The 13,814-nt window shown below is 50.6% G+C and overlaps 2 protein-coding genes across 2 annotated transcripts; both read right to left on the bottom strand.

Annotated features, from left to right (window-relative positions):
* Positions 1-1,461: 1,461 nt before the first annotated feature.
* Positions 1,462-1,611, bottom strand: VOLCADRAFT_33636 (uncharacterized protein; the record flags this gene model as incomplete). Its single annotated transcript, XM_002952058.1, has 1 exon — positions 1,462-1,611. A coding segment is annotated over one exon (150 nt), but the record flags the coding sequence as incomplete, so codon positions are not given.
* Positions 1,612-2,062: 451 nt separating this feature from the next.
* Positions 2,063-13,138, bottom strand: VOLCADRAFT_61972 (uncharacterized protein; the record flags this gene model as incomplete). Its single annotated transcript, XM_002952059.1, has 3 exons — positions 2,063-2,569; positions 3,671-4,041; positions 12,685-13,138. Coding segments are annotated over 3 exons (1,332 nt in total), but the record flags the coding sequence as incomplete, so codon positions are not given.
* Between the last annotated feature and the right edge of the window lie 676 nt (positions 13,139-13,814).

Raw genomic sequence — 13,814 nt, forward strand, 5'->3', positions numbered from 1 at the left:
GCAGGAAAAGAACCGATCGGGGGATACTAGATTCCGTGATACCCAGGATACTACACAATAACATGTTTCACTTCCTAAACAGGCAACCAGCACGCATCCATACGCCGTGATTGATGAACAGCATGTGCTTACCGGATCTGCTTCATGTGCCCATGGAGGCACGATATGGTTTATGTACGGGATTGGAGGGGAAGAAAAGAGGGTTGCGGTAGGTGGGGGAATATTTAAGTTGTCGGGCTATATATGGGCAGCAGGAATATTAAAAGAGGTAGGATGGAAATTGCTTTAAACCACGTTCAATATAGGTCGTACTGTGATATATAATGAAACGGATGATTAGTAATGCACAGACTTCTCTTTCAGAGAGAAGGCTAGATCTTGGAAGAAACATGATCTAGGTTAAGTCAAAGTATGGTAACATCGTACAGGTTGCATAAGAGATAGGTTGGGAGATAGAGATGCTAGGCTCTGCCAGAGCTCTGTACAGCTCTTCAACTGTTCAGTAGAGCGCCATTAATCGATAACATCTTTGCAATGAGAGGCGCCGGCAGTAAATGCCCGCCCACCCACGCAGGTAATGGCTTGGAATCAACTGCAATTGGACACTTGATCCGGCGGGATGTTAGTCGAGCATCTATCCGCCACTAGGTCAACTTGGAAGCGCTGGTTTACGAATTGCCGGTCTGCCATTACAGCAGCAGGTCAGGTTGGATCGATGCCATCTGCTGCAGGTATCTGGAAAATGCATGGGGATAGGCGGCGTAGTTCGCTTAGTATGGCACATCTTCCTTAAGTGTAAAGGTCGTACAGAGGACAAGAACCGTGACATAAATTCAGCCAATGGCCTGCCCTCTGTCGGACATGACGCCACCAGCACATGCAGCCTGCTGTATTCTGGGCATACCACGGAATCCGCATCCGCGGATCGCTACTTTTCTGATGTCGTGATATAACACAGCCATCCATCTACTGCTGATGCACGCACGTGTCCTAAATGTTCCAGGCACTTGCGCTCGCTGACAGCTGCAGCCAGCAATAATGGATCACCTCCTTCGTTAGATGGATAGATGGATAGATCAGATTAGATAGGTACATATGATAGATAAATTTAGGTAGCTAGATAGATATGATTAGACAGGTATGATATGCTAGATAAGCCTGATAGAGTTTGGTTACATTGCTACAGGAAAGCATTACACACAGTACCTGCCTGCCTTGTGCAACGATTACTAATTAAAGGTATGCAAGGTTGAATATTTAGGCGAAAACGAAAGAGGGGTCTAGAGCTACAGACAAAATGTATTACCTGCACTCGGTAGATATCAATGCTGGAACAATATGTGGTCAGCGGTGCTTGTGTATTACGGTACATGCACATGTAGCCTATGAGCTCCTAATTCGTGTTTTCCCACGCAGTAATTTCAGACATACATACATCGATGTGTGTACGTACCCTGAGCACGGCACATTGATGACCTGGCCGATTTGCAACATGTAGGGGTCAACTCCCGGGTTCAAGGACTGAATGGCGTCCAGGGTGGTGCCGCGCCGTAAAGCAACGGCCCAAAAGGTGTCACCAGACTTGATGGTGTACGTGCAGCCGCTGCCGCTGCTTGGTGCTGCTTAATTGAATTGGGGGAACAAGCAAATGCAAAGGGAGGAGACTAAGTAAAGGGGCAATCACATCCAGCCATGCACATGTGTGTACGTGTACGTGGATGTATGTATGTTGTTACAGGGTGGTCAACTTCGCCAGCGGCCCCCTTTCCCGGGGCAGTCCCTGCTCTCCCCTGCTAGAGGGGCACCCTAATCCGTCACCCCATCCGACTTCAGAATGTATTCGTTGGGTTCGGCAACTCACCACCAGCATCCAACCAAATCTAGCGGATCAACGGCGCATCAACTTAGTTCCTGGTCAGCTCGCAAGTTGATATTATCACGTCCTACACCGTCCATAAGATGGGGGGCCACCTCCCATTTCATCACTCCTCAAACACCCGAGGAGCCGGCAGGCGGATTTGAACCCGGGTCGACTGGGTCGACTGGGAGCAGAAGTCAGGCCTTAACCTCTGCCAGCCGCCTGCCTGGATGTATGTATGTATGTATGTACGTGTATGTATGTATGTGTGTGTGTTACATGGTTGGGGGTGCTAGTAAGCTCACCAGGCTGTGGACGGGGGGGTCGTGGGCTTGGTGGCGATGAACGGGGGGGTCGAAAGCTTGGTGGCGGCGGTGGGCTTGGTGGCGGCGGTGGGCTCGTGGGTATTGGGCTTGGCGGCAGTGGGCTTGGTGGTGACGGGCTCAGGGGACGTTGGCTTGGTGGCGGTGTGATGAATGGTGGGCTTATTTTCACGCCGATGTCTTCCAGCATTCTGAGGGCGGGACACTCCACCGGTGAGGTCACATAGCGGCAGAGATGCACCCTCATGGTGTCCGTATTAATAGTGGCTCCACCGTATACAATCAACTTATAAGCATCTAATACCATCTGGGACATGGACTCTGTCGCTCCAATGAACTGAATTTTGCGGTCCGTGAACTTGTACATATCTTTTGGGTAGCCATTGTCCTGCGTACAAACAATATGGTCCAAGCATTGATATGTATTGCATCCATGGCTCAGGCCTCATCTAGTTACAACCTGCAAGTTCCTGTCAATTTTTCCTGGTGGGCCTTCTAGTGAAGGCCTGGGGGCTTTCGTCAATTGAGAAGCTTATTGGCAAAGTCACCCATGGTCGCGGGTTTCTGAGCCTTCCCTTTGGGTTCGCTTTGGCTGTCTAGGTGACTTGCGCTGTCTGGTCTTGGTGGGAGTCTTGCAGACGTGCTGCATCTGAGCCCGCGTGGCACGGTGAGCACTCGGGTGGCGCATGGAATGGATTGCTGGCCTCACCGCATGCACTGTTCTTGCTGTCGAGCTGATTGGGCGATAGCTTGGGCTTATGCTGATCACACCCGCCATGGAGGGCAGGGGTAATGGCACCCATGTCATCGGTCACCGCTGGCAGCAACACCGTTGCCGATGTGTTACCGACAACAGCACTGCCATCCTGAACACCCTTATCAGGAAAAATTCCAGGCTTATCTTGCTGTTTTGGTGCCTGTTCGACGTTTTGAGTCATTTCCTTGTGCGTATTTGGCTATGTGAGGACCGGTCATAAATGCTGCTATGCAGTGTTGACTCACGGGCATGACCTTCTTATATACATGGCCGTCCATGGCCCCTCATATCTAATCTATGATTGCAAATACTAAGTTCTGCACACTACCGAGCAATCTGGCAGCAATGGACGTTTTTGGCTGGAGGAATGAGAATGTACAGGCCGGCCTATAGTAGCTGGTACACATCATCTATAGACGATACAAGTTCTACAGACGTTGCTGTACACAAACACACACACATGCATACACACACGCATACAGCTGTATTAATTATATATAAATTCACGTTGGGAGAATGCATACAGTCATAAGTAATTAAAACAATGGCATGGCGATATTAGACCATAATATCGCCATGCCAGAGATTGTTGAAATGCATTTAAGCCGAACTTCTTCGGTATGTTCTGAAGGCCCCTCAGCCCTCCATTCCGAAATGAGCACGAAACGAACGCAAAATGAAGGGAATCCCGGGAATCGGTTCCCAGAGTGCAGTAACCATGCTTAGACTTACCATTGTAGCGTTGACTTCATGCACGTTTATCTTGGATGCAAACTCAGCTTCCAGAGCCTCGTCACCATTCTTTGCAACGCGAAAGGCAATATACAGGTTTTTACCGTTTGGACTGTTGTATGTGTCATTTAGCCAGTTTGGCAGCACACGCAAGAAGCTGTAGTTGCCGGTGAGGGAAGTGGCTGGCAGGTAAAAGGTCCGGGGCGATCCTGCTGGAGACAGCTCATCCTTGTCAAGCTGGTCGCCCGCGGTCGCAGGGGTGGCCCAGCCCATGCGAGATATCTCTGCAGCGCTGGGGCAGGCATTGCCATGGCCCATGGCAGTTGAGTAGTCCTCGTACTCCATGTTGTTACGCCATGAATGAAACAGCCCTGCGTACATTAATGTAGATGTGCACGGGTGCAGGGTTTAAGTAATGCATGCAAGTATGATATGTGGGGCAGGGGCATATCTTCATCCATGGCCGCTACCAAGGCACCCTCATCTAGTCACCCTAGTCAGTTTCTCCGTGAATCGCTCAGGTTCCACACTCACCACCGGCATCTGTAGTAGCTGGTACACAGTACGGCTCTACAACTACGCGCGTAGCGCAACCACCAGCATCTCAAGAGGCCTTTTCAGCTGCCAGCTACTACAGCATCCAACGGAATCTGCCGTATCGACAGCGGCTCAACTCCATCCCTGGTCAGCTCGAAAGCCAACTTTATCCATCCACCGTCCACCGACTACGGGCATGTTACCTTCCACCATCGGAAGGATTTTCGACCCTGACAGGTCTCAATCACGGGATCTCCCGGGGGAAATGGTGTGTGCCCTACCAGTAGTGCCTAACCATGTATGGAAGCCTTCCATACTAGTAGTCCCTGAGGGACTAATAGTTCCTAGTATGAAGGTGGGCAGGCAGGGGCCGATGCTGCAAACAAACGCTGTCCATTAGGATGCCGGTGGTCGCCCTACCCTATGATGAGTTGGTATGGTGGTCAATACACATGCAGCACGATGGTGAAATGCAACAATCAACACGGCGCTAGGGAACCCGGGCTCTTTCCTAACACACACTCATGAGCGGCTCTAAAACCAGATCAGCAAGTGTGTCATCGTGCTGCTGGAACATTTCACGGCTGAACCCATTACGGGGAATAGCACGCAGGATAGCTATGCATATGGACAAAAAGGAAGACGAATTTACGTTGACATTCTGGTCGCAATTTAGGGTCGAAGCAGGATCTGAGAGCCACTGGACCGTTTCCGGGAGACATCTTAATCATTATGAGAGTGCAGTAGCTGGCCGCTGAAAAGGCAACATGGACACACAGCCATACATCCACATGGCCACATGGCCACACGTCCACATGGCCACATGGCCACATGGCCACATGGCCACATGGCCACATGGCCACATGGCCACATAGCCACACAGCCATACATCCACATGGCCACATGGCCACATGACCACCAGCGATTTTTTCTTTGCGGAATAAATTCTGAATTCGCAATAAAAAATTGTCCGTGGTACTGGAAATTAGGAATAAATAATGTTCCGACCGAACAAGCTCATTCCTCCAGCCAACAAGTCGGGTGTCGGCTTCCTCGAAGCGGGAAAAAGGGCGGGGCCCCCTGCATCCGTACAGGCCGGTAGCTAGGGCGCCACGTGTGACAATTGATGGGTAGTGTCAACGTGGCGGGAGCTGTGCTTGTTGCAGCAGCGCGGATGCTGTGGGAGCTATGCTTGTCAGAGCACGGGAGGCAGGAAGCCGACACACTGAGCCCCGAGCATTGGCCAAAGTAATTGTACAAACGAGTACTTCATAGAGAAATGAAAGCAATTTTGTCGGCCTGCTGGTAGCAAATAGGAATGCCCATGCGGGCAAACGGTAACACAAGCTGGGTGTTCGAGTTATCATACGCTGTCATCTCAGAATTCACGGTATGAGATACACGGTACCTTTTGAGATTTAATTTAGCCCAAGAGGCGTTGATGTGACTTTGACCTCGGTCAATGGAGGCAGCCAAAGTTGTTTGTACTCATACGACTTTTCTTGGCTACATAGCCAAGAAAAGTCGTATGAGTATACAGGCGAGATACCTTGCAATAGAGAATGCAATATATTACCAGTAATGCGTTTCAGCCGGGCGAGATATTACGTTTGGTCCGAGACACACAGACACACACACAGAAAAGCACACACACACACACACAGATACACAGACACACACACATGGTCACACGGACATGAGCAATCCTACAGGGCGGGGGTCCCCTGGGCGCTTCACGCTGGGGCCCTGCCCAAAAATTGGCAAAGCCGTTAGAACGTGCGTTCGTTAAGAACGTTCTTAAGTCAGTCTCAGCCGTTCTTAAGAACGTTCTTAGAACGGTCAAAGAACATTCTAATAGTTATCCAATTTTATCAATTTGGCTGAGCTAAGAACAACTTAAGAACGTTCTTAAACCGCCTCCGTGTTCGTAGGGGTACTTCTTACATGTGTACTGTGTATCTGTTTACTTCAAAATACTTGGTACTCCAACTTCTCAGTGGATCGCTCAGGTTCCGCACCCACCACCAGTATCCAACGGAATCTGCCAGGTCGACAGCGGCCCAACTCCATTCCTGGCCGGCTTGCAGGTTAACTTTACCCCGTTCTACACCGTCCATCAACTAGGGTCGCAGTACCTTCTATCATTGGAAGAATTTTCGTCCCTGACAGATCTCGATCCCAGGATCTCCCGGGGGAAATGGTCGCGCGTTACCAGTAGTGCCTAATCCATTGTTGTATAAATGCTACCATTACCAGTCCTGGCCTGCTTGAGGCGCACGGTATGCATGTAAGGTATGCATCATACCCTTACGGCTTATTCATGAATAAGCCATTCCCATGTAAGTATATGGACATATATCACTCGTGGAACGCCACCACTTTAATACCTTGATATCATCTTAGTGCTACCCACTTCATATGTCCTTCATAGCTACCTGGTAATACGCTTAAGAGGCCGCTTAGTAGATCACTTAGCACCATGTTACAGATAAGCGCTGATCTGTATCAGCTAGCTGCACATGAAGCGCTAAGTACTGAATACCAAGTCCTCCAAACAAATATGAAGTTATCATTTATCAAGAGCTTCAAAATTATACTAAGCACTGGTGACTGGATGAGGGTGCCCCGAAATACCGGGGAAGGCAGGGTTTCACAGGGTAGCTGCCACGGGCAAAGACATACCCCCCTGTTTCGCACATCATACAACAATACCTTAAAGTACGGCGGCGGCTGTAGTACGGCGGCTGTAGAACCTTAGAGCCTCGTATACCACCAGCCTGTGCCAACCTTCGCCTACCCTCGGGCAGTAGGGTGTTCAAGCCCACGTCACGTCATGGTTCCCTTCATGTGCCTAGCCGTCAGGTTTTTCAGGAACAGAGACAGACCAGTCGGTTCAGCTACAGATTTTTTATTTAGCGATAATCGCTCACTAAGCCGCCAAACCCGACTTTCCACTCAAGCGTGATTAGTGGGGGTTGAACCGACGACTTCAGAGTATAAGATTTCATTAGGTCTCGATACCAAATGTATCAGCTGGCCGCTGAAAAGGCCTCTCGAGACGCTGGTAATTGAGCTACGCGCGTATTTGTAGAGCTGTACTGTGTACCAGCTGCTACAGTGCCCTACAAACGCGGAGGGGGGTTAAGAACGTTCTTAACTCGTTCTTAGCCCAGCCAAATTGATAAAATTGAATGATGCTTTTAAATGTTTCCCTTGGCTCCCGCTCATTCCTATCATGATTGCATGTCGGTGGCCAGGTGGTCTTGGGGGGGATGTGCGGGGTCGTGGGGCTGCCGCCCCACTTCCCCGGACTTTCCCCCCTCTCCTGCCCCTTGTTCTTGGAACGTTTTAGGCGAAAGTTTTTATCGGCAGGCATTAGCAAGCATGTGGGCTGTGTGCCTTTTCCAATGATTGGAACGGTTTGTTTTCTTGCATTGGTCGTACAGTGCAAATTGCCCACACATTGCTAGTTGTTGCAACTTCCCGACTCTCCACCGCTGCCGCTGCTGCTGCTGTCAGGGGGGCGGGCCGTCACTGACCGGGGCCAGCGGCGTGTGCAGGGACTGCCGTTGACTGCAGGTGTTGGGGTGGAAGGGGTGGTGTTGGGGTCGCCAGGGGTGGGGCAGCCGCTGGGGTCGGCAGCATGGCGGGTGGTGTAGAGCCGCCGATGGGGTCACTGCCGCAGGGGCAGGCGGGGCTAGTGCCAAAGCGGGTGCCCGCCCGTTGTGAACCAGGCTGCGNCGGTCATCATCGAAGGTGACATCGCTGCTCACAGTCACCATGCCCTCTACATGGACACGGTGGGTGGCCGTGCCATGCTCCGGTGGGCGGTAGGTTCCCCCTTTGCATGAGGACCGAGTTTGTCCTGCTGGCTGGCTGGGATGCAGATGTAGGCCAGGCAGCGGAAGGTGTGAAGGTGGCTGACGTCGGGGGGGATGCCGTGATAAGCTGCCCACGGTGTGGCCTCCTGGCCCTGAGAGGGGGCTGCATTGTGCAGGAGGTTGGTGTAGTGTGCAGCCTCCAGCCAGTAGCTGATCGGGAGTACTGCGTCATGCAGCATCGCCCGAACACGGTCGAGGAGCGTGTGGTTGAGTTGCTCCACCGCTCCGTTCTGCTCTGGGGTGTACGGCGCCGAGTGGGTGTGTGCAGTGCCGTGCTGGTGCAGCCACTGCTCCAGTTGCTTGGCGACGTACTCACCACCGTTGCCACTGTGCAGCATATGCAGTCTTATGTATTCTCTTCCATTCTTTGGGGTGTTCTTATACGTTCTTAGGCCAACTTATTGATTCTTTGCCTAAAACATACTTAGCTGCTCTTTGGCCGGTTTTAACCATTCTTACCATAGGTTTGCTAAGTATGGCACTCATTCTTAAGTCTTATTCTCAGGAAATTCTTTTTGCTGCTTACATTCTTAAGCCTTAAAAATGTGGGAATGTTAAGGGGTGGTCGTAATGAAAATACCATCGTCTTTAGATACATTCACTGACCCCTGCTTTCGCACCTGTACTTATCCTCATGAGTGCACATTCCTCAGGCATCCGCAGAAGCTTCAGGGAATGACCTTGGTAGGAATTAATTTACAACCTAACCTATGCTGTATTCGAACTTTCGACTTTGGATTATTCGAGCTAATAGCTATCACTGAACCTATTCTACAAGAAAACTCATCACACGATGCTTAAAAGCATCACAAGGCGCCTCTTTACTATCTTGCTATAAACATGTGCGGTATGCACCAAGTGCCGTACCCTAACATTTGTGCGTGTACGACAAACAACTCAACACCTGTTCAGCAACTCAGCTATCAGACCTGGCCCCTGGTGTGCAGCCTGACATGGCCACATACCTGCTGCAGCCCACTGCCCAACACCATCCCTGGCTGCTGCAGCTGCATGAAAAACAAGAGGCGCCCCGAGGCCACTGCCATGTTTAGCTGAATCCAAATGGAAGCATCCTTGCTTGCCATGGAGAGCCTGGCAGACTCATGTGTTTTCTATAAGCCCCCACCAGAAGAGTTCGGGGCTAACTGAAACTGTCACAGTCGGGGCTAACGGAAGCGTGGAATTTAGAGTCCTCGCTGAGGCAGGAAGAAGTCCAACCCAGCGACAAGCACTAGCGTACATAAACAGGTACGAAACAATCTGAGACGGCGGCAGCAAAGTCTTGAACTCTAAACACCAAGTAGTCGTGATACTTAAGTGCCTGGCCATAGCACCCCGCCCGGGTAGCTTACATCTCGGCCTACCTGCAGGAGATTCCCTACTACGGTCCTGCCGTGCTAGGATACTGTTGGTGGGGCCTGGGGCCCCAGCCCATTGGGTTCGCTACGAGCAACTGCCATCTTGTGCAGCTTCACCTTTAAATGAATGCAAAAAAAGATTCTCTTCACCAGGCAATGCCCTTCCAGTTCAGAAATGTGGGTGGGGAAATCATGGACATCTTTCATTACAAATCACCCATTCATCCAGGCTATGATGTGGTTCTTGAAGTTGAGTGGCATGCCCCTTTGGTCGGCAGGCAAGGCCAGCCAATTATGAATGAAGGGATGAGTATTAATTAGTGCTAAGGCTGCCACCCTGTGTTCATGTGGCTCCACTAAAACCCTAAAATCCTAAGCTTGCTACATGGCCCAGGACATAGCTCCCTGCAGGGTGCACACCCTGCCCCACCCCTCCAACAAGGCAGCTCTGTGAGTGCTATCAAAATACTTTTTCCTTCATGCATGTGGAGGGCTGCGAGCCATTACACACACTCACCAGGCAGGCTACAAACATGTGCTGACAGGAGGGTACCCTCCGGTGGCAGGGTGGTACAGGAAGGTACCCTCCGGTGGCAAGGTGTTACAGGAGGGTACCCTCCGGTGGCAGGGTGGTACAGGAGGGTACCCTCCGGTGGCAAGGTGGTACAGGAGGGTACCCTCCGGTGGCAAGGTGGTACAGGAGGGTACTCTCCGGTGGCAGGGTGGTACAGGAAGGTACCCTCCGGTGGCAAGGTGTTACAGGAGGGTACCCTCCGGTGGCAGGGTGGTACAGGAGGGTACCCTCCGGTGGCAAGGTGGTACAGGAGGGTACTCTCCGGTGGCAGGGTGGTACAGGAGGGTACCCTCCGGTGGCAAGGTGGTACAGGAGGGTACTCTTCGGTGGCAGGGTGGTACAGGAGGGTATCCTCCGGTGGCAAGGTGGTACAGGAGGGCACCCTCCAGTGGCAAGGTGGTACAGGAGGGTATCCTCCAGTGCCACCCCTTTGACACCGAAGGTTCTCCCCAAAGGGGAGGAAGCTCATCCCTTACGGTATCCCTTCCGTGTCCCTTGCAAGGGACACCCAATTGGGTGTCCCTTAAGTGCTCGAGACCGAATTTACCAAAGCCTTAGTTGACAGTAGCACCTGGCTAATCATGAACCACCAAGCGTCTCCTTGGTGGCAGAATACTCAGTCAGGATGCAGTGGAGGGTCGAGCACAGGATACGGATGGGAAGGAGAAGGATACAAATGTGGACCCAGGAAGAGTCAACACCAACCCACCAAGGATGAGGATGGCAGAGGATGAGGGGATGCAGTCACCAGGGTGTGGGATGTTTGCAAGCATCGGCTTGAGGATATGAAAAGGGGGTGTAGGATGTATCCAACTGACAGGATACATGATCACGCATCCTGCCAAGACTCCCCCAGAATGCAAGGATGGGCCGCCAATCTGACACCCTCCACACTGATGTATATGCAGTGCGGCCAACTAGATATGCATGGTGATTGATAGGGGATTTAATTATTGGCTACATCAATGTAGCCATCGATGTAGCCATAGATATCTATGAACTCGCTAATCCATCTAACAGGTCTCGCATTATTAGACCCAGACACATGTTGATGGTTTTCATGAAATTTCATGGTATGTTCACTGTTTCGCAATCACTGTGATATATTACCTATCCGGGAACTATAAGAGCTCCATCAGGCATTCATTACAGAATGTTTCTATGGCTGATGCTTTCTTAATGCATACTTATATGACATACTTACATAAAACCGCTTAATCCCAGTGTAAGAATGTTTAAGAATGCACACCCGCCTCCGTGTTCTTCAGACGTTCTTATCGTTCTTAAGCATTCTCCTACGTTTCTTAACCTCCCTCCGCGTTTGTAGGGGTGGCCGTTAACAGCAAAGAATCCCACTATTCAGCAGCAGGCGGGCTGCACGCTGGTTTGATGTGTATATATACATGTTCAGCCATATATGGCTGAACATCATAAACAAAATCCGCAGAGATAATACTCTGAAAGGCGCATGCATATGAGACTAAGAATAGTAGGAATATAAACGCCATAATGTAATGCATGGCTAGGACAAACGTGTAGCATACGTACATTGGTTAGGTATTACTGGTATGGCACACACTGATGCCCCTAGGAGATCCCAGGATCAAGACCCGCCAAGATAAAGCTATCAACAGATGGTGGAGGGTAAAATGCAATGATTTTATCATTCAATTTATTCCAACCTAAGTAACAAAGTTGCTAGGGTCGTCGTAATTTATTCCTTAAGTGTGAGGCGCTGGGCGGNCTCCCCCCCCCGGCAGACCCCCCCCCAATAACTTACAACTCCCCTCATAGACCAAGAGTCACGCACTGAGTTGGCGCGTTTTCGTTCATGTGCGCACTCTTCGCCGCTGGCAGCAACACCATTGACGATGCATTACCGACAACAGCACTGCCATCACTGTGAGGACCAGTCATACATTCTGCTATGCCGCGTTGACCCACGGGCTTCACATTCTTACGGCCCCTCATATCTATTCTATGATTGAAAATACCAAGTTCTGCACATTACGGAGCAATCTGGCAGCGATGGACGTTTTTGGCTGGAGGAATGAAAATGTACGGATCGGCCTCAATTCATTCCTTTTTTCCGAAGGCCAAAATGGCATGTTTATTCCTTTTAAGGAATATATTACTTAAAAAAAACGCTGGTAAAATTTCTTTAGTCAATGACTGGTGTAATTACGGGTAAAGTTAACCTGTGAACTGATCAGGAATGGATCCATTCCGGAGTTGGGCCACCATCGATCCGGCAGATTCCGTTGGATGCCAGTGGTGGGTGCGGAACATGAGCGATCTATTGAGAAGTTGGCTAGGGTGACTAGATGAGGGTGCCCCGAAACACTGGGGAAGGCAGGGTCTGCCGGGTAGCGGCCATGGGTGAAGATATGCCCCCCTGTCCCCCACATACAGCAGTCTCACTACTGACTGATTAATATGCCGATCGATACAGCAGGTGCAACCTACGTAGGATATTTCCTTCTACATATGAAGAAAAAATATTGTTATGGACAGAGAAGACTTTATGAAGCCAGAATTTCTTATTACATTTTTAAGTTTATCATATATTACACTTGTCATATATAGGAAATTATTTCCCTAACCTCCCTTCCCTAACCTCCCTGCGTATTATTTCCCTACCCTTATACTAAAACGTTTACCTACCGTAGTCGTGGAGGGCCTCCTGCATGATGGTTCCCCATCTATACAGACCGTAGACGGAAGTTTGCAAAAACATCACATGGCCGATGGGTATGATGGCCAACCCTTCCCAAGCGCAATTTCCCCGCAAGGCCGGTGGGAGCACGTAGGCGTAGTGGGTAAATGATACGAACGCCTCAAGGCCGATGATGGGCTTGACAGCTAGGTCTGCTTTTTCCTGCATTGCCCAGTAGGCACAAATACTTGACATCGGTGTGGTGCAATTATCAGTCACACGGACAACCCTCAACGCAGTGACATTGAGTCCAAACTTGTTGTAGGAGCACTGTCTGAATTTTTGTGCCACACCCCCGTTGCCGTCGCGGTTTGGACCGAGGAAGATTGTGCGGATATCATCCTCGGTGACAGTGGCAGGGAAGCCACATTGGGGGTAATCCAGGATAATGACCAGAAGACGTAGTGGGACGGTGGGGTCTAAGGTCACCAGGGACGTTGTGGATTTTCCAGCGATTATAATTGTAGAGGCATCGGGTATGCACTCGCCAGTTGTCACATTGTAGACACAGTCCTGCACGGATGCATACAGGCACACCAGGGGCCAACTGAAACTTGAGTGCTAAGTGTGTACGTGCTTATATGTGTGTGTGTGTTCTACATGATCGTGGGGGTACCTGCAAACTGCTCAATACGAGCTGAGGGCTCAATGTAGTGGAAGGTACATAGTACGGCACATGTATGTAACTGCAAATACGCGTGAAGCGCTTCACCAGCTGCAGCATCTCGAGAGGCCTTTTCGGCGGCCAGCTGCTACACTCAAGGGCTGCCAGATCGCCTATAAGCACCATCCTACCTCGCATATATGGCATGGACAGGGTGGAAGGTGGCGGGATATATACTTCCAATCTCGCGGAAGGTATGTTCTAAGCATGTTTGAGAGATAGCGCAGTCCAGCTACAGATTATGTTCATGAGGCAGATAGTGTAGTGGGGGCGGCATGGCCATCCCACCGGTTGTTGTACGCTGAGTTGGATGTTATGTCGACATGTGGCGTCACGACATCAGAAAAGTACCGATCAGCGAATCCAGATCCCGTGATATGCCCAGAATACTACAATTCCCTATGGCAGTCCGGA

Source organism: Volvox carteri (assembly GCF_000143455.1).
Source record: "Volvox carteri f. nagariensis unplaced genomic scaffold VOLCAscaffold_27, whole genome shotgun sequence".
NCBI classification, from domain to species: domain Eukaryota; kingdom Viridiplantae; phylum Chlorophyta; class Chlorophyceae; order Chlamydomonadales; family Volvocaceae; genus Volvox; species Volvox carteri.